Source organism: Apis florea, unplaced genomic scaffold, assembly GCF_048593485.1.
Source record: "Apis florea isolate Af1SG1 unplaced genomic scaffold, ASM4859348v1 contig_2153_pilon, whole genome shotgun sequence".
In the NCBI taxonomy this organism is placed as follows: domain Eukaryota; kingdom Metazoa; phylum Arthropoda; class Insecta; order Hymenoptera; family Apidae; genus Apis; species Apis florea.
Genome location: NW_028256536.1, coordinates 611,850 through 632,495, shown reverse-complemented (window position 1 = coordinate 632,495; position 20,646 = coordinate 611,850). Strand labels below are relative to the sequence as shown.

General features: G+C 26.1%; 3 protein-coding genes and 1 long non-coding RNA gene across 8 annotated transcripts; 3 read left to right on the top strand and 1 right to left on the bottom strand.

Annotated features, from left to right (window-relative positions):
- Positions 1–355: 355 nt before the first annotated feature.
- Positions 356–3,923, top strand: nanos (RNA-binding protein nanos). 2 transcript variants are annotated; one of them, XM_086915504.1, is made up of 3 exons: positions 356–657; positions 2,307–2,529; positions 2,863–3,923. In XM_086915504.1, exons 1-3 carry the CDS (start codon positions 516–518, stop codon positions 3,011–3,013), a joined length of 516 nt encoding a protein of 171 aa, XP_086771630.1. In that variant the 5' UTR covers positions 356–515; the 3' UTR covers positions 3,014–3,923. The 2 variants fall into 2 exon arrangements, with proteins under 2 accessions (XP_086771630.1, XP_086771635.1); XM_086915509.1 differs by having other exon boundaries at positions 359–657; positions 2,364–2,529; positions 2,863–3,149.
- Positions 3,924–7,838: 3,915 nt separating this feature from the next.
- LOC147658562 (uncharacterized) lies at positions 7,839–10,078 on the bottom strand. The gene is made up of 2 exons (XR_015294532.1): positions 9,867–10,078; positions 7,839–9,802 (listed from the first exon to the last, which is right to left on the bottom strand). It is a non-coding gene; the product is annotated as an uncharacterized LOC147658562 (long non-coding RNA).
- Positions 8,759–12,694, top strand: LOC100870973 (uncharacterized). Its single transcript, XM_003691648.4, is given in 7 exon segments — positions 8,759–8,795; positions 8,798–9,137; positions 9,387–10,192; positions 10,560–10,719; positions 10,819–11,096; positions 11,499–11,710; positions 11,810–12,694. Coding segments are annotated over 7 exon segments (1,950 nt in total). The 3' UTR covers positions 11,927–12,694.
- A 1,697-nt stretch (positions 12,695–14,391) lies between these two features.
- Positions 14,392–19,565, top strand: LOC100872682 (phenoloxidase-activating factor 2). Of its 4 annotated transcripts, none has more exons than XR_015294518.1 (7): positions 14,392–14,569; positions 16,747–17,031; positions 17,718–18,014; positions 18,123–18,391; positions 18,496–18,659; positions 18,742–19,050; positions 19,132–19,565. XR_015294518.1 is itself a non-coding variant. In XM_086915465.1 (6 exons), the coding sequence occupies exons 2-6, from the start codon at positions 16,763–16,765 to the stop codon at positions 18,949–18,951; spliced, it is 1,209 nt and encodes a 402-aa protein (XP_086771591.1). In that variant the 5' UTR covers positions 14,392–14,569; positions 16,747–16,762; the 3' UTR covers positions 18,952–19,565. The 4 variants fall into 4 exon arrangements, 2 of the variants coding, with proteins under 2 accessions (XP_086771591.1, XP_012339133.3); XR_015294516.1 differs by having other exon boundaries at positions 14,432–14,569; positions 16,747–17,076; XM_086915465.1 differs by having other exon boundaries at positions 18,742–19,565.
- Positions 19,566–20,646: the final 1,081 nt, after the last annotated feature.

Here is a 20,646-nt window from a genome sequence, read left to right as displayed (position 1 = left end):
CATTTCAAAAATTTCATCAACAATTTTTAATAAAAACTCAATAAAACCGTTTGAAAATTCAACAACGTTAAATCACATTTTTTTTAAGTACCAACAAAACATACAAGTTTCACATTTCACGCTTTCCTTTTCCATCATTGAATTATTAATTTCAAAATCATGTTATAGACTAATCATCGATTAATAATTAAATTGTATATTTTTATTATAATTTTTTTGCAGGAATGTGTAATACATAAGTACTTGAATATACGAAATACGGATTCAAGTATGGAGGCATCATCCCCACCATCAGATCCTTTCTTCGCGATCGTTGGTTACGCTAAAGTGACATCCTAGCTCGGCACACGGCAGTTGAATTTCGAAACTCGACTGTGGTGGATCGAGACGTTTCTCGTTTATCGTTATTCGCGATCTTTCGTCTTCCATCTTCTCGCGAAAAAGTTACGTGCACGCGATTTTGTCAGTTTCCTTTCTTATTCGTTTTTTATCGTAATTTCTTTTTATTGTTCGCGATGCATGTCTCGCTCATGCAAAAACTTCCGATGCCACAGGTGTCGAACTTCTTTTATCCGTTCAACACTAGCCTCGAAGAAGAGATCAAGAGATTATTTGTCAATTTTTCGATCGAGACAGAAAATACATCTGTTCCAAATGGTAAGTCAATTTATTTAAAAGTATAAAATTTGTTGGAAAACTTGTTGAACAATAATATCGACGATAAAAATCCATTGAAATGAGACGCGCTTCATTGATTTTGATACGTTAGATACGTAAAACGTCGATAAGACAGTTTTTATTACATTTTCAAATTTTTGCATTTATAAATTTTCGAATTATCTAGATTGCATAATATGGATTATATGACGTAATGTAATCTTTTTGCGTCGTAAACGATTATGGAAAAAAATTAAAAATATTAATATTAATTTGTATTTATTTTGATTTTTCTTTTTTTTTTCTCTCTGTGTAATATATCTACGTATTAATCTATATTTTTATCATAATTTATGTCACAATGAATTTTTACATTAATTTCTACATTATGATATAAATTTCTTATTAATATTTCCTTCTTTTATATAAATAATTTAAATCAAATATAAAATAATGTAAAAATAACCTTTATATAATAATCGTTTTCACATCATGGATTCCTCATAACTTAGGATAAACTGTCATCGATGATCATTTGTTTCGATTAAAAGAAGAAATCGTTTCTCATTAACCTGCGCATGACACATTCTTAATTCGTATAATTATAAATGTGTCAAAATTGATATTTTTCTATCGATATCTGCTTATTTTTTTTTCTCTCTCTCTCTCTCTCTCTCTCTCTCTCAATTTGAAATGTCACTATCGCGTTGTAATATACTTCGATTTAAAATCGTGCGTTCTGATCATGATTCATTATGCGTGATAAACTCGCGTTCCGATTAGTAGATACTTTCCATAGTTTGTAAACAAACGAATCGATAAGAGGAATTCTGTATTCTAAAACGTTCCGCTGAATAACACGTCGTTCAAGAGATTCCTAGAAACGTTTATTCGATCGAATTCATTGAATTATGTAAAAAAAACTAATATATTGGTATTACTTAATAATTTCATAGTGTTTCATAAACATGATAGTCTGTCGACCATTTGCTTTTTCGAGGGAAAAAGACAAAAGAAAAAAAAAAAGATTATAAGTGATCGTTCTTGTCTGGGTGATACAGATGTTTAAGATTGTATAAACGTAAACAGAAGATCGCGTGCTTTTTTGCTTGAAACATTCGACTTAGGATAAAGGAGTTCAAAGATGGCAGGCTGGTATTTCATTACGTATCGACACATACATATTTAAGATGAAAATACAAACTCTAAATGAACGTTAGCTTTTTGTAACTTTCTGATGGCTTTTAAACGTTGACAACAATAATACTTGTTACAAACATTATATATTTTCGATTAAACGATAATATCGTTTCTGCGTCATTCGAAAAATTAGGACGACAATGTTTACAAACCGTGAAACCCAACACCTACGGACGTTATTTTCTCGACTTACGATGTATCACATTAAATTCACAACAAAAATATACAGATCGCAAATTTTATCTGCTATTAAATATTTCTTTTTTATCATTTTTCGATCATCTTTGAAAACTTTCTAAGATTATAAACTTCTCATATATATATATATTTTTTTTTTCTCGATTTTAAGCGTAGAATTAACTTCTTATTTATTCTTTGTATTTTATTTTTTACATATTTTATGTTTTTTGACGGAATGCAATACACATAACATTACTTGACAATTATAGTCGAGGATGTAATGGAGGAGTTCCGTCATAATGGACGTGATTTTGAATATTGTCCAGATTTGGACAATGTTACAATGCCAGAAACAACACCACGCCGCAAGAAAAATAAGAAACCTTTGCCTACAGAATGCGTTTTCTGTAGAAATAATGGCGAAGAGGAGGCTTATTACCGTAAACACTTGCTAAAAGATGCTGATGGTCGCGTCTCCTGTCCAGTTTTAAGGTAACTTTTTTTCTAACTTTATTCTTCGGTCTTTTTTCTTATAATCTTCCGTAGTATCTTTGAATGCATTTGAACATAAGCAAAATTTCATTTCATTTAATATTTCGCCGATTATTGTTATGTAACTAAATATTTAACGCATTTACTCAAAACAATTTTAAAAATTTGAATAATGAGCAGATTTAGAATAAACAAAATAAAGTCAAGATCATTACTTTGTTAGTAAAATATATATATATATATATATATATATTATGGAAGGTTGAAAAAAAAACTTTTTTGAGAAAGCCACAAATTGTTTTTCTCATATCATTTTTTTCTGTAAATCGTTAGGGCTTATACGTGTCCAATTTGTGGTGCGTGTGGAGACATAGCTCATACGGTCAAGTATTGTCCAAAAGGCACCAAAAACCCTGGCACATTGGCAACAGTAAATGCGTTCAAACTATTGAGAAACTCTATGGGCAAACGACGCGTCAAATAAAACACACCGTGGCACTCGAGCACGTGTCACCATCCTTGTGCCATAAAACATCAAAAGTATATCTTCTTTTCAAGGATTTCGAAGAAGTGGTGCCTCCATCCTTAACAACTCTCGCGAGCGTTTCGGTATCATCTGCTGGCAGGTAATTTTACCGTCGTCGCATCTTTTCAAATATAAACGAACCAAAGTGCCTTACAGGAATATAATTGAATTCCTAGTAACGATTTCTCGAAACAATGTTACCATTCGTTGCTCGGTTGCCATTGGATCTTACGAAATTCATCTTATCGATCAAGCAGAAGAGAAAAAAAGTTTATTCTACATTTCATTTACTTTGTCTTTGTGTTTCCTCTTTTTACATCATATTTATTTATTTCGGTTTTGACAATACGATATCTAGTGGAAATATAAAATAAACCACCGAAGCTCGGAGGCAAACTATAAAAAAGATTATTATTCGAATCGTAATATGAATCGTCTGGAGTTTAGATAATCAAGAGGCTGTATCCAAAGACATTTTAGACATAAGAAATTATTTATACGAAACGAGTGCCATATACTCTCGCCAAACGTGTCACTTTTCTGTAAAGTTTCCTTTGCGATTACGAAAAAGATTTATTTATAAATGAATATTTTTATCATCTTTTCAAGCCATCACTTAATATTATGATAATTTCAACTTTTTTTTTTTAATTTCATATATGTATGTACATTTACATGCATTGACATAACATTGACATTAAATATCCATATTTTTCTTAAGATTGTCGACAAATGTTTGTCAGTGTGAAAACGACTTTAAAAAAGATTGAAACTTTACAAACAAATACTGTGATAATGTTAATAAAACTCTTCAAGACTTTTTATACGACACTCATGAATATTAAAAAATCCACGTTGTTTATGATTACGAATACAATTGATTTTTTATAAATCATCACAACAAAACAAATCACGTTTTTTCAATCTTAATAGTTTCGAGCAAAAAGTTTTTTATCGAGACACGTTAATGGACAGAGTACGTTTAATTAAGTTTAAAAAAGAATATTAGGCGATATTTGAGACTAAAAACATTTACGCAGTTTTATTTATCTATACAAAATATGTAACATAGAGATTGCGTTTGTACATTACTAATGTTTATTAGAAATCGTAGAAGAAAAGATTTTTCTTTTTAAAGATACTTAGACTTTTCTTAAAAAGTCGACGATGGACCAATGAGATACATATAGTTCCTTTTAAAACTTATACTTAATCATTTGACAGCATTAAGTATGACAGTATAGAGTATTCTAAATGATAGTATATACCATAGAGAAAGAAAGGGCAAAGGAAAGTTTTTTTACTTATAAAAATAAGTTGAAAATATCTATATATAGAACAGATTATAGAATATTAAAATAAAAATTCATTCGTTTGAAGTTTTATTTTCAAAAATATCAATTGAAAATTTCAAATCAAATACTAATATGTGAATTTGGCTAATTTTTAATTGAATATACTTCTTGAATATACTTTATTAACAAAAAATTAGTGTTTAGATTATTATAATAATATAGTATATATTCTTAATTAAATGGGAATTTGAACAAAAAAATTTTATTCTGCATTTTTATTTATTTTTATAGTATAGTATAAACTCTTATTCATTATATAATTGAAAATTATCCAAATTCACATATATATTTAATAAATTTTCAATTTTAATTTATTTAAAAAATCTTAAATAAAAAGATTTTATTTTGTATTCTCAATTTATTTTTGCATATAAAATTAACTTTTTTCTAATTATATGTATATTACCAATTTACATGACATGTTTCATAGAGAAGTTTACGAAGCTCGTTCATTTCACTTTTAATTTATCGGACTCTATGATGCTCGTTATTTTCGAGCAATAATTGAAGAATAGAAGCAGGTTCGATTTCTCGATACGTTTTTGGATGCATTATAATTATTTTGAAACCAAAGAAAGCCTTTCTCGTTCCTGTGAATCTGACCATAAGCTTCGACGAAGGTCAGATCGAAACGAAGGATAATACTAGCTGTAGTGTTTACGTTCCTTTGTTCTTTGGTACTTCCATAGCTGGTCGGATTCTTAGCTCTTTCCAGGCGGAGGCTTTTTTTTTATTTCTTGGTTTATCGATCTTTTTCAGAATACATACATACGTGAGTCGAATTAAACAACGAACGCAAAATATTATTTATATATTTAACATGAATAAACGAGCACGTAAATATATTAATTTCATTATATTGATTTTGATTTTGAAATTTCGATTTAAGTTAGGCAATCATTTAATATATTTTTTATATATTAGTCTAAGTACGGTTGAACGTTGATTATTCGAACTAATTGAAAAAGATTTGTTTTAATAATTTAAAGAAAACAGATTTCGGAAAGTATTATTATCAAGTGAAAATAACGTAAAATTAATTAATTTTTAAATGCCGTTTAATTTATAATTCTAAAATAAATATATAAATACAAATATTTTCAAGATAAATATTTATATGAAATTTATTTTTTTTTTTATTTCTTTTGTATTCATTAATCAATTTTCATTATATTTTTTAAACAATGTTCGGATAATCAAAGTTCTTTTGTAATTCTTTTTTTGTGTTTATATATTTTTGTAACTAGTGACAATTATTTTTGTAACTAGATTTAAACTAGTTTTGAATTCTAGTTAAATTTATGAAATTTTGGGCAATTTTTCAGGGATTTTGAATTCAAGTTGAATATTACTTAAATATTATTATTTAATATTAATATTTAAATCGATAGAAAATAGTTGTTTCTTAGAAAATTGATTGGCTGATTTTGCAACTTGTAATCTAACAGTTACTTTGTTGTATGCAGAAGTATATGATATACCATAGATTACGTCTGAAGAGATGTGACTTCCTGGGCAGTCTTGAAATCGAGTTACTATTATTTTGTGCAATTTAATACCGTTTCTAATGACTTGCTAAAGGTTTTGCATGTTAAAAAGAATGGAAGAACGATCATTCTGTCCTTTTTAGTGTTGTATTGCTCAAGTATATACGTATTTCTTTCTAACCGAACTCTTATAAAGTATATAACTTTAATTTGTAATTTCAGAAAGTTTATATTTGAATTGAGTAAGACAATTCGTAAATATGTGTACATTGATTATAATTATATATTATTATATTCTTTTACGGCTATGTTCCTATTATATAATAATTGATAGTTAGGATATTATTATGTATAGAATAAGAATGACAATATATTCTCCAAGACACGTCAATACGTTTGACTGTCAAATTAATTGCACTCGAATATTTGTGTATGATATATTATTGACTGTGCGTAAGGAGAAAAAGACTCATAGCATTTAATAAGTTCTAATTGCGAAATCAAACGGTAGTTCGCAATATCATCGTTGTCTTTTTGATTTTAGAACAAATATTTAGAGATTTACAACGATACTTACATTACGTTATTTTTTTTTTTTTTATTTCTTTTTATTTTATTTTTATTTTTTTTTTTTTTTTTTTTTACGTTGAGTTTATCAGTGTGAAGTAGTTTATTAGTGCAACGAAGAAATGAAAATTAATGTTTCTACATAATATATATATATATATATATATATACATACATATATATAGTATTTCTTATACCACAAAATATGAATTGTTTATAAAGATGTTGTATTTCTAATATTTATATATTATAGTTGATAATTGTAATTATCGTTCAAAGTATTATCGTTCAAAAGTGATACATTACAAAGAGTCCAAAGAGAATATTAACATTAAGTAAGATCGCCATTACAAAACGCCAGCACAGACAGACGAAATTTCTCTTAATGTGACTAATAATTTTTTCTTTTTACATTTATGTATGTAAAAAAAAAAAAAATTATGACAGAAATAATTAAGAAAGAAACCATCTTGCGATTGCTGTTGCCAGCGTCACTCGCATATAAAAGATGATTCACAATAAAACGCGAGATGACGTTACCGTAATCTGATGCCAGTGTGTGACTTATGATTATGAGTGGCAGGTGATAACGTAATAATAGCAGCTAGAGTAGAGTCACAGCCGTACAAGAGGTAGCTAATTTCGACGTTTATTAACGCTGGTAGTATTCTTTATTTGTTCCACGATTTCGTTCATCATCCAACATATATAATTCCTCGATGATCCAACCAGAATTGTACAAATGTTAATTTCCACGCGATTATTCTTTCATCGCATGTTCTGTCCTTTATTGAGCACATAATAATGGCGAGCCGATCGAATGGTATAAATCTTCACAAATCTTCGAATAAAGAAAAAGAAAAGATATCAATTCCTCTAATTTGTTGATAAAATTTCTATCAATATGAATGATTTGTTTATTTTTTGAATTTGTGCGAATCAAAAGTGAATATTTATATTTTACTTTGATCTTGATATTTTACTATGATTCGTTCGCCATTTTTGCATTGTAATTTTAGAGTACATTTTTGCGTACCACCGTCATATTTGTATCTAATTATTCTTCTTATTATTAATGTTATTTGTGTTATTATTATTATTATTATTATAATATTATTATTATTAACATTATGTTATCGGCGTGTCATTATTTAAGTGTATGTAGTCTGATAATTTGTATCATGATTATAAAAGAAATAATGTTTATAAAAAAATACCGCAATTCAGTATACTTCCTTCCAAATAAGTATACTTCCTTTATTTTAAAATAATTGAAAAGTGAAAAAAAAAATATATATATATATAAAAAAATCTTTTTTAAAAAAATTCAATCTGTTGGTAAAGAAACAAGGTTTATTTAATTTAAATATATTGTTCTTAGTATAAAATTTGTTTTTTATTAAGTATTAAATCAAAAATAAATTTTGTAACATTATTTTTCTACATTTCTGTCAGTTGCCATTATTAAAACGCGCTCTACGCTGGAAAGATAGAGTACAAGTGAACGTTTCCTGCCTTTTCCCTTTATCTATTTTAGGTTATGTCATAATCCAAACCCAGAAAAAATAACATAGAGATACGTATAATCGTTGCGAGTGAAAAAATGAAAAAAATGTATTTTACAAGTAAACTGTCAACTGTTGTATGACAATGGATTTCATGGAAACTGTTCACATTTTATGGTTACACGCATCGACAAACACAAATTGTTTCGCGCGTTTCTGCTATAGATGCAATCAATCTTATCGATAATCAACAAATTCTATATAATGTTTGCTATCTCTTGAAATAAGCTGAAACGGTCTTTTTCTTTTTTTTAATTCAATATTACATTTCAATTTTTTTTTTTTTGAATCCATATTACATGCAAGTAATTTATTGATCGTTCAACATAACGTAAATGCACTTTATTTATATCGCAATCGCCCATCGCAGTCGTGAATACGGACAATATTTTATACCGGTAACTTAACATTTATCAATGGTTTGTTAGGTAAGTAGGTCATTTATTGTATTCGTTACAACGAGTTGTATGAATAATCGTTTAATACATTTTATTGTAAAAGAATCTAGCGTGTCAAAGAGTCCTTGATTAAATATACAATAAATCCTTTTAGAAAGAAATATTTTGTTGTGATGAACGGACGTGTGCGGAAACATTAATTTTATCTGGTTACATCTTTGGCTCGGTGGATAAGTCATAATACCATCATTGTGTTAGAAAGTTGACAATTGATCTATATATAACATAAAATATTTATTAGCTTTTTGTATGAAATCTGTACGTTCTTCATATGTTAGGAAATATCGATGCATCCTGTATACATAAACGTTGACTGGCGCTAAAAATCGTTCACTAGGAAACGAACCGGCGAACAGGAAACAAGCCATGTTGCGACTCTTCACGTTAGCATACGCTATCACGATTCTATTAATGATTTCAAAAGCGTTAAACGAGCCAAATAAAGGCATAGTGAGAACGTTAGACAATTCATTTCATAAGGAATCGCCTTCTTTATTTTTGTTTCATTTACTTAAATTAAAAAAGAAAATTCACAAAATAGAACAAGTGCCGACTACACCACCTACTGCGGATTGCATTTGTGTACCGTATTATCTTTGCGATGCTAATCGTACCATAATTACGGATGGTATTGGAACAATCGATATTCGGTGAGTTTTTCTATTTCAATAAAAAAATATTGAGAAATTTATAACAAGAACAATCTTTATCCAATTAAGTCACAATTTATTTATTTATTTATTTTTTTTGTCAATATCTCATTAAAATTTAAAGATAGAAAAATTAAAGATGCCAAAATATTTTTTATTTCTCTATAAAAAAAAATGAAAATTGACAAGAGTCTTTTGTTACGAACTTTTGATTAATACGATTGTCAATCACTTTTGACTTCAAAACAGATATCGGAGATGTACAGGAGATTTAGAAGTATGTTGTCGTCCATCAAATATTACAGTCACTACCACAACTATGCGGACCACTACAAAACCAACTACCACGAAAGCGCCAACTACCACTACAAAAGCAACAACCACTTCGACACTTCCACCAGTTATTTTTCCAACTAACACAGTATTGCCAATTGCTCCAATTTGTGTTTGTGTACTTGTGACTCAATGTGAGCCAAATGGTATCATAGGCACGTCTGGAGAAGGTGTGATCAATCCCCGTTCGCAATATATACAGTGTCCCGTTAGCAATATGGTCTGTTGCAAACCAACCAGTGTAATACAATATTCATACCCGCCGCTTGCCTCGTCACAAATTTGCCTTTTATGCGGAAGCGCAATCCAGTGTAGCAATGGCGTTACGATCCCTGTAAATGTTGGAATCGTGAATCCTCTAGTTTCTTACGGACAACAGACGTGTCCTGTACCTACCTCCTGCTGTCAAGGGATAAATCCATCGTATGGGAATGGGATTCCAGTGGTTATTGGGTCCATTAGAAATCCTGGAACCTCTCAGGCTTGTTATTGCATGAAGAATTGGCTGTGCGCGCCGGGAAACTCTGTTAGTTTCGATGGCGCTGGTGTCATTGATCCGAGGCTCTCTGCGTGTGGAACTGTGGATGAAGTTTGTTGTCGACCTGTTGCTATTAATATAGGAAGAAATCGTGACTCGCAAGAATCAAGAGAGAATATAATGAACGGGGAAGCTTCGTTCTCGCAAATTGGATGTGGTATACAAAACAAAACATATGCGGCAGGTAAATAGTAGATTAATGTTTTTCGAAACTTTTTTGAATCCCTCTTTTATAATAATAATTAAATAACGTTTTATTTTTAATTTATTCGTACTAATAAATTACATCGTGTAACAGTAAGTAGTTTAAATAATTAAATGGTAAACAATAAGTTTAAGTGAGAAAGATAAAATGAGATAATTCTATCTTTGTCACATTGTTTCTGTCTCATTTCATTTAACACGAGGTAAAACTATCTTAATAATTTAACAAATAATCGTCGATCAATATTTTAAAATCAACTTTTCAAAAATGAACATATATTAATCCATGAATATATTACATAGAAAATTCTATTTTATTGCAATTAGTTGTTTTCTTTTATTCACAGCCCAACCTTATCCTGTAGATACTGGAAAAACATATTTCGCAGAGTTTCCGTGGATGGTGGCCTTACTAACAATACAATCGGATGGTAAATATTTATTTCAATGTGGAGGATCTATGATTACAAATAGTGCTATTCTTACAGCTGCACATTGTGTTATCAAGTAAGCAAATTATGCTAATTTTGTATAATAAAATGTAATGAATTTTTAATTATTGAAAAGTAAAATCAACAATAAAAAAATTTTTTAAAAACTCGTTAGTTTAGGAAGCAATAGACCGATAGCGCGTTTTGGTCAGTGGGATTTGAAGTATCAACCTGGCGATCAACCGGTGCCTTTTCAAGAAGCGAACATAAAAGTCATAGTAACGCATCCTCAGTTTTATAGTGCTGCTTTGTTTAATGACATAGCAGTAGTCATTTTAAATGCACCGGTAAAACAGAATGTAAATGTTGTTCCTATTTGTATTCCGCAACAAGGATTGATATTTCCTCCTGGTATTAGATGCATTGGTACAGGTTGGGGAAAAAACTCATTCGGTAAATATTATTATTATATTTATATATATATATTTTTTTTCTTTAGATTTATTAGCATAATTTTGTCACAGATAAGATATAAAATCTAAACGTTTTATAAAACTTTGTACCTCATATTTTGAAATATCGATCGCGTATATGATTTTGATTATGATTTTAATTTAGTATTCGAATAAAATCTAGCGTAAAATTTTGTTTTATTCAAAAGAAATAATTTGAGAAAATTTATATAAGATTTATCTATAAGATAATCATTTATACATACTTAGATATTTTTTATTTTTTGCTATATTTGATGCTATTGCATGTGACATAAGAATGGTAATGGGGCTCAAAAAATGTATTTAAATGATATATCTATCCTATAATGTAGTCTTGCTAATTAAAATCTTTGTGATACAGGTGGGACATATCAAACTGAACTACGAAAAGTGGAGGTTCCTATTGTGGATAGAATTGATTGTCAAAATCGGCTTCGAGCAACAAAATTGGGACCATATTTTCAACTACATAGTTCGTTCATTTGCGCAGGGGGCGAGACAAATAGGGACACGTGTCAGGGAGATGGTGGTGGACCTTTGGTATGTCCCACAGCTACGGGACAATACTTTCAGGTATTGGTTTATTGCAAATAGTAGTATGGATTACAGATGTTATCCAAAAAAGAAAAAAAAAAAAAAAGCAATGGCATTGAGAGACTTTCTTTTTTCTAGACTGGTATAGTATCTTGGGGAATTGGTTGCGGATCGTCAAATTTACCTGCTGTTTATACGAATGTAGCACAATTCACAGAATGGATCAATCAACAGTTGGCAACTTATGGGGCGTGATAAAAAAATTTAATATGTTTTAGAAATTTTTATCTAGTCTTTTTTTGTTTATTTATTATATATAATTTTGATGTATTTTGATGCATTTTCAGAAAATGCAAATTATATAAGATTACTAAAAAAAAAAAACAAAGTAAATAAATTATGAAAAACAATTTCTGGTAAATCTATAAAAAATAATATATTTTAATGATTTAAAGTTGGTCCAAAGATATATAAAATCATCTTCATGAAATTGTTATATTTAAATTATTTTTTCTATCATGATTCTAAACTTTCTCGATCTAAAATTCAGCGAATTAATATAATTATACGTTCAATTTTTTTTTACAATATTATAATAAACACAAGCTACAAACTATTTTCTAATACTGTAAATTATATTTTGTGAAATTGTCTTCTTAGAAATAATATAAAGAAGAATAGAAAGAAAGATATATAGAAATAATAGAAATAAAGATATATAGAAATATTATAAAGTTGAAAATATAATATCTTTAAATTAAAAATAAGAAAAAAAATAATGAAAGTATTTTCAATTAATATTTCGTATTTAGATACTTACTTTATGCATACTACTTTTAAAGCTAATTAAAAGCTATCATTTTTTTTACTGTTAATTGAAGTGAATATATTTCGTTATGATTTAGAAAAAAATATTGAACTATGTAAGAAGAAATTATCAATATATTGAAGATATATTAGATATAATCAAAATTATATATATTATTATCTCTAAAAAAAATAAAAAAATAGTATTAAGGGTCAGTTTTTATCCTATGTTTATTTTTCTCTATATATATTGCAATTTGTCTATAATTGCACTGCAAGATTTATTTTATTTTTTGCACTATTATACCTAATAGAATAAAGTTAAAATAAAAATTTAGTTTTTAGCGCCATCTTTTGAATATGAAGGTATTTTTAAAAATACTTAAGAGATGGCGCTGATAGTTAATTCTTACTCTACCTTATTCTATCTTTGATATTCAAAAGATGGCGTTATTGTTTAATTCTAAGCTTATCTTCTTTTTTTATTATTTGCTTTTTTTTTTATTTATATTCATGTTTCATCTAAGGCACTCTAAAGATGGTGCCACTGATTCTTTAAATTTCTGTTCTATTCTTTAACTTTTTTTGCTTTTTTTTATCTATACTTACTATTGATTATAAGATAGTGATGTTAATTAAATATAATTGCATCATTTCTCTTTCACATTTACAATGTGTCTTAATCTTTAATATCTAATATCTAAAAAATAGATATATTTTCTGTTTCAAAAAACAATATATTATATTATTATATATTATGTTATTATAAGATATACAAGATATTTTATAATCGATCATATATTTTATTTTTTGTCTATTTGTTTTTTATATTGATATTTAATTTCAATTTTAATTACTTTATTGTGATCTTATTTTTAGTCGAATAATGTTGATAACTTTGAGAATGAGATTAAAATAGGCTTAATGGACCAAGACATGAAAGAATGCATTGAATTTTAGGATCTATTTTATACTTGATCTGTGATAATTTATGATAATATTTTACTAGTATTAGTTTGCTCATCTATTATCAATAACGTGTATGCATTATATACTGTAATATATTATAATCGTAAAATCTGCATCTAATATCATTAACGGAAATACATTGTTATGACTTTTTTTTTTAAAGTTTATCTAAATTATTATGTTGATATTATCTATTATAGTATAGTTATAACATTTGATGTAAAATAAATAGAGCAATATAATTCAGATCTTTTTTGTGAATCAAAAACTCAAAATGATAAAAAAAGAAAAAATAAAATTATAATAACCAAAATAATTTCATTATAATTTTCTAATTTTACAATAATTTTGAAATAAAATCAAATCCGATAAGGAATGTATTTAACCTTAATGTAAAAAAAAAAAAAAAAAAAAAAATAAATTCCAAGAATACATTAAATGCCAAACACGTTTAGAAGCAATAGATTGAAGTTAAACGTTGCAGGCTTAAATCTTTAATAAAAAATATTTTAAAAAAGGAAATATATAAGGAGAAAGTTATTCATTTTTTTGGCTTTATTTTTTCATCAATAAATATGTAAATCATCCATTAAAATAATTTTAAATTCGCATGAAATATAATTAATTTTATGCTACAAAATATATTGAAATTTTTTGTTTGTTTAATTTACTACATTAAATAATATATATAATAAATCAAAAAATATATCAAAAATCTTTAAATTTATTGTTAAACTATTAAGAATTTCATAAGTTATGACGTCAATAAAAAAAAATTCTGATAATTCCGAGAAAGATTCCAAGAAATTTATAACAATATTATAATTGCATGATAGCATGGGAAATACCATCTACATAAGTACTACCTTGACCAATAAGATAATTCAGTATTCAATGGTTTCAGCATAACGTAATATATATATATATGAATATATGCGAACTTTACTGTAGGACAAGAATCGTGGAATCATGAATACTGGAGGGGGTAATTCTCATATATATATGCTCGAAGCTTGGCTGCTGTGTATGTAAACGAAGAAATTGCGGACCGAACGTTCGACACATCGCACTTGTTCGTTGTTCTTTGAAGAGAAAATTCAATTTTTGATATTCAAGATTATCGTAAGTACTTTATCGTTTTTTATATATGTGTTATAATTGTATGTTTATTAGAAAATTTGTGTTATAAAATTAAATAAGTAATAATAATATGAGTTTATTGTTATTACGTAAAGAAATCGATAATCTATTGAACTAAAAAGATATAGATTATATGGAATTATATATAAAAGTATGAGAAAGATATTTACTGAAAAATTAATCTAAATTATTTTATTGATTCTTAGAATTGAATTTTAATTATATTATTAGCTTTAGCCTTCATAATATTATATGTATTATAAATAAATATTAAATTTATATTATATTTATTATAAATATAAATATTCAAGTTCAAGTATTTTTTTTCATAAAAGCATTCTTGAATTTTTATAAAATTTTATAAATATTGCTGGGTTTTTTTTTATGTTATGTTAAATTCATTTTTTATGTTACTTTTTAATTTTTTCATATTTATATAATGAAATTAAACAATATTTCATTATGATATCATGTTGATATTTATATTATGATTGTAGCCATCATAAAAAAGGTCAAAGTCAATCATTTCTTATATAATCTATGATTAAGAATGATGTTTATAATGATTTTTTAAGGTATTTATAATATGATTATTTCCTTACATTATTTCTTACACGATACATTCTACTTATTTTATTTAATTTTTTTTACGTTTTTTTAAACAATTTCGATAATTCTTGGGAAATCTAAACAGGAAAATTCTAATATTTGTTGAATCATATATTTCATATGCATTTTCAATTTTTTAAACTGAATATTCCATTGATATTAAATATAAATTTTTTCAAATAACATTATTTTTCTTACCTGTCTTTAATTAAGACAAATGTTTATAATGACATTGACAATGAACAATTAACACGTAAATATCTTGAAAATATTACGCAGAATTAGCATAAGAAACGAATAATGAGTCATGTTAATAATTGAACATCTTTCATAAGTATATATGAAACGTGTATCGTATTCTTGTTTATTCTTTGTATAGATGAGAATTCATATCAAGATCGTAAAATCATTCTTATTTATAATGCAAACGAAATAAATTACAGTCAATTGATAATTTTTAATGATGAACACAATTTTCTTGGCAAAGGCATTTATCAAAATACATATTAATTCATCATTCGTTCGAATGTATACAATGAAAAGGTTTTTGTTTTGTTCTTTAATGAAATTGCTGAAACCAAATCAATAGGTTTTTTTCCATAAAAATATTGTCTTACTTTGATAGCTGGTGTATGTACAACATATAAATATATATATAGAAAAATTTTTCCCTTAAAATTATCATCGATCATTAATTAAATAAATATTTATAATATTCCTTGTTTAATAAATATAAAGTTATTTTTATTTTTAATTTTTAAAATTGATTAAAACTTATTTGTTTAAAAATTAAAAATATTTTTAATTATGAATAAACTACAATTTTTATATTTTTTATTTTATTTATTTTATAATTATGAAACTATTGTAATTAAATTTTTGAAATTTTTTTAATGAAAATGATACGAATTAGAATCATATTTGAATGAATTTAAATGTTGTATTGTGCAAAGAAAAAAAGACAATTGTATTTCGATCTAATTGCTATTTCGAATAGAACAAACACAATAAAAAGTAGCATGCATATTTGCCAAAAGTTTCATATCCAAATCAAATCATACAATAGCATGTATAGCGAATAGTATGTAAACAATGTTTATCTCTTTTATTTTACTTTCAACTTTATATATAACAAATAGTATCTATAATAAGTTAAAAAGTATCGAATCTTTTCTATTCTATTAATATTTCTCAACTCTTGTTGGTATTTTCATAAAAATGAACGAACCAAAGAAATATAACGACTTGAAAAACATCATACTTAAGTAAAATGATGAAATATATAATTCCAAAAATGTCAACTATTTCTAGTATCTATCACATAAGTGAAAAATATCATGTTACTCGAAATCTTGAGACAACTAAATCAACAATGGTAAAGTTTTTGTCCTTCAAATAAACCTGTTCGTTCTTAAAAAGGTCTGGTTATTGATACTACTTATTCATAGTGATGATTCATAAAATATACTATATATATAAGAACCTTTACACTTTAGTCTCTTGAAACGTACTTACACTTACACTTAAGTAACTTGAAAAATATGTTTCAGGATTTCAAATATCGCAATGTGGAGAATATTATCGATACTGGTGATGGCTAGCTTTTCTATAGCTGCGCCTCAAAAGAATAATTTGGATTCCTTAATAACAAATATATTTGGAACTCCTGAAGATCAACAGACTTCGAATCCTTTGATTAGTAGCTCTACACCGACAACGATTTTAGGCACAGAGAATAGGCCAAAGCAACCAGAGATGGATTGTGAATGTGTACCATATTATCTGTGTCACAATGGTTCTATCTTGCAGAATGGAACGGGAATTATTGATATCAGGTTCGGTTTAGATGATGAAAGTGTCAATAAACATCGCACATTGCGGTGAGTTCTAAAGAATAGTCTCATAACGGTTAAAAATAGCATGATTTCGAATGATACATAATTAAAATAATGTTGAATTTACTAATACTAAAGATATATTGTTAATTTTTTTAAACAAACGTGAAGCAAAGTTATTCTGCATGTACTTACGAATATTCGTGATTTAACAAATACATTGATTTCATATTTATTCTATTTATTTACAGTTTATAGAAATTCATTATTTCAATTATAATTTCAAAAATCAAATATAATTTCACATTATATTAATACATTCACTATTTTTTTTATGATTTTTTTAATGAAGTTTGAAAATATGAATTAATAATTTAACTTGATAAAACAGTGGTAATTCATATTTAAAGTATTCGAAATAATAATTGACATGAATTAGTATTCTTAAAACTTATTCATATTATCACAATGATAATTATTTAAGTCTGATAAAGTATTCATACCATATGAGACTATCTTTGAACTCTATGAAAATTATAGATTACTATAATTTTATTTTTTTCTTGTTCGTCAATCAATATATGTATATATCTTGTTTTTATATCATGTAATGGCAATTCAAGGAAATTTTTTATTAATTAATATTATTAATGATATTGTTATTAATGATGTTATTAATGATACAGGGCGCTCGGTCCGTGCGATTATTTGGACGTCTGTTGTAAACCACCTGATAGAATAGAAAAAGTTACACCATCACCACCAATTGAGAAAAAAGGTTCTTGTGGACAAAGACATCCTGAGGGTGTTGGTTTTAGAATTACCGGCGATGTGAATGATGAAGCGCAATTCGGTGAATTTCCGTGGATGGTGGCTGTGATAAAAGAAGAAAATATCGGTGATCAAAAATTGAACGTCTATCAATGCGGAGGTTCCTTAATTCACAAACAGGCTGTTTTAACAGCTGCCCATTGTGTACAAGGGTGAATAATCAATAATATTTTAAAATATTCTTCTATCGATTTATATTTTATTATTATTTATAACGAAATAAACAATACGAATAAATATAATGAATAATTTTCAAATAGGAAGCAACCGTCTGAATTGAGAATTCGTGCTGGAGAATGGGACACGCAAACTAAGAATGAGATTTTTCCTCATCAGGATCGTAATGTACAAAATGTTATCATTCACGAAAAGTTTGCTGCCGGCACTCTTTACAACGATTTTGCCATTTTGATATTATCCGAGCCTTTGAATCTAATGGAGAACGTGGACCTTGTTTGTCTACCAGAACAAAATACTGTATTCGATAATTCTCGATGTTTCGCTAGTGGTTGGGGAAAAGATAAATTTGGTAAATTATCTAATAAATTAATTTATTAGATATTTTTTTATTAGAATAATAAAGATTTATTATTAATTTAATATTAATAAATTAAAATATTAATTGTTTTACAGGTAAGGAAGGACATTACCAGGTAATTTTAAAAAAAATTAATCTACCAGTAGTACCACACAATCAATGTCAGGACTTACTTCGAAAAACTAGATTAGGAAAATATTTTATTCTTGATAATAGTTTTATTTGCGCTGGTGGAGAGTCTGATAAAGATACTTGTAAGGTAATTAAAATTTATTACAAATTCAATAATGTAAAAAAAAAATATTAGCAATGTAATTTCTTTTTTTTTTAACTATTTCTAGGGTGATGGAGGAAGTCCCCTTGTTTGTCCAAGTAATAATAATCCTAATGTATACTTGCAAGCAGGTATTGTAGCATGGGGAATTGGTTGTGGTGCAGATGGAATTCCAGGAGTTTATGCTAATGTTGCATCTGTTCGTGATTGGATCGATGAACAAATGGCTTTTTATAATTTGGACAATACTGTATATCAGGCTCAAAAAATAAACTGATTGGTTTCTCAAAATTTTATAAGTTTGTGTGCATAGAAATCGATGTTTTTCTGTGGAAAGACTGCTGTATTCTTCGCATGCTATTTTTAAAATAATAATGTATGTGAAACTAGGTATATGCACATTGGATATATTTTTTTATATAAAATTCCTTCGATATTCAAATAATTTTTATTGCAGATGCGGACCATTTTTATTATTTTTCTTCATCAAACTTTTTTTTCTATTTTTTTCGAATCTTATATTCAAAGGAATATAAAGTATATACATAAAATGATAAAGAAATAATTTTTAAAAAAATAGGAATAAGTTAAAATTAATTTTTGCATTAAATAATCGATCATAAAATTATATTTAATGAAAAATTTTTAAAAACATGTGATTCACATGTGTTTGGCAAATAAAGTTTTCACTTCATTACAGTGATTCTTTTCAGATATATATAGAAACGATATGATACATTGTATTTCCAATCTTCTAATGCATGTTTTAAAAGGTATGTTTACTTTCAAGAAGAATATTGTTAACAATCTTTCTTTTTTGAGATTGTCCACATGCATATTTGTACAACACATTTATATTTGTCTTTGAAATACAACTTTCTAATCACAAAATATGATGTTTCGTTTATGTGATTTTTGCTAAAATTTAATTCAAGAAAATTTTTTATCTTTGTTTAAAGATTAAAAAAAAAAAGATATAAATTTCAAATATTTCATTATTTATAATATATATATTGAAAATATGAAAATCATTAAAATAGAACTATAAAAATAGTTATGTATAATATATATAATATGTATAATTTTTTAAAATTTTGAAATTTCATTTATAGCCATAATTATATAAAAAAATATTTTTGTTTTTATAATCAAAGTATTATTACATTTGTTTTCTATAATTTAATTTGCATTTTTTGTAATATGTAATGTCGTATATTCTCATTATGTTTTTTTTTTTCATATTTTGGAAATATCTTTTAAAAATCTGGAATTATTTAGGTCAAAGACATCAAAAAAAAAAAAAGAAAAAAATATAGTAGAACAAAAATACTAAAGTAAGTATTCATCTTCGATTTTCTCTTTCTACTTAACATTTAAATATTCATAATTTAGTAAAAAAAAACAAAATAATTTTTTAAAATGATTATAATGTTTTTTTTATTATTTTTTTGAATATTTTTAATATATTTTTAATGTTAAATCGAATAATTTTATTTTTTATTTAATATAAAATTAAAATATATAAATTATATTTATTTTTATTTCTTTTATTTTATATTTATATTTTATAATCATTAATATTATATTTTAAATTATTTCTTTTTTATCATTTTATTTATTATGAGTAACTCGTAAAAATTTTATTCAATAAAGTTATATGGTAATAAACAAAGTAATAAATTTCATTAAAAAGCATAAAGTTTCAAATGATGTTGAGACATTGAGTTACGATTATTATAGTTTTGACTTTAATATCAACATTTACATATGCATATATATATATATATATATATATATATATATGTATACTTCATTAACTTGCTATTTCGATTGATATTTATAAAAATAGATAAGTAAAAAAAAAATAATGAAAAAAAAAAGAAAAATAGAAATTAATAAAAATTATAAAAAAATTAGTATTTCTATAATTAATATTTTTAATTATATATTGTATTTATTTTGCTTAAAATTT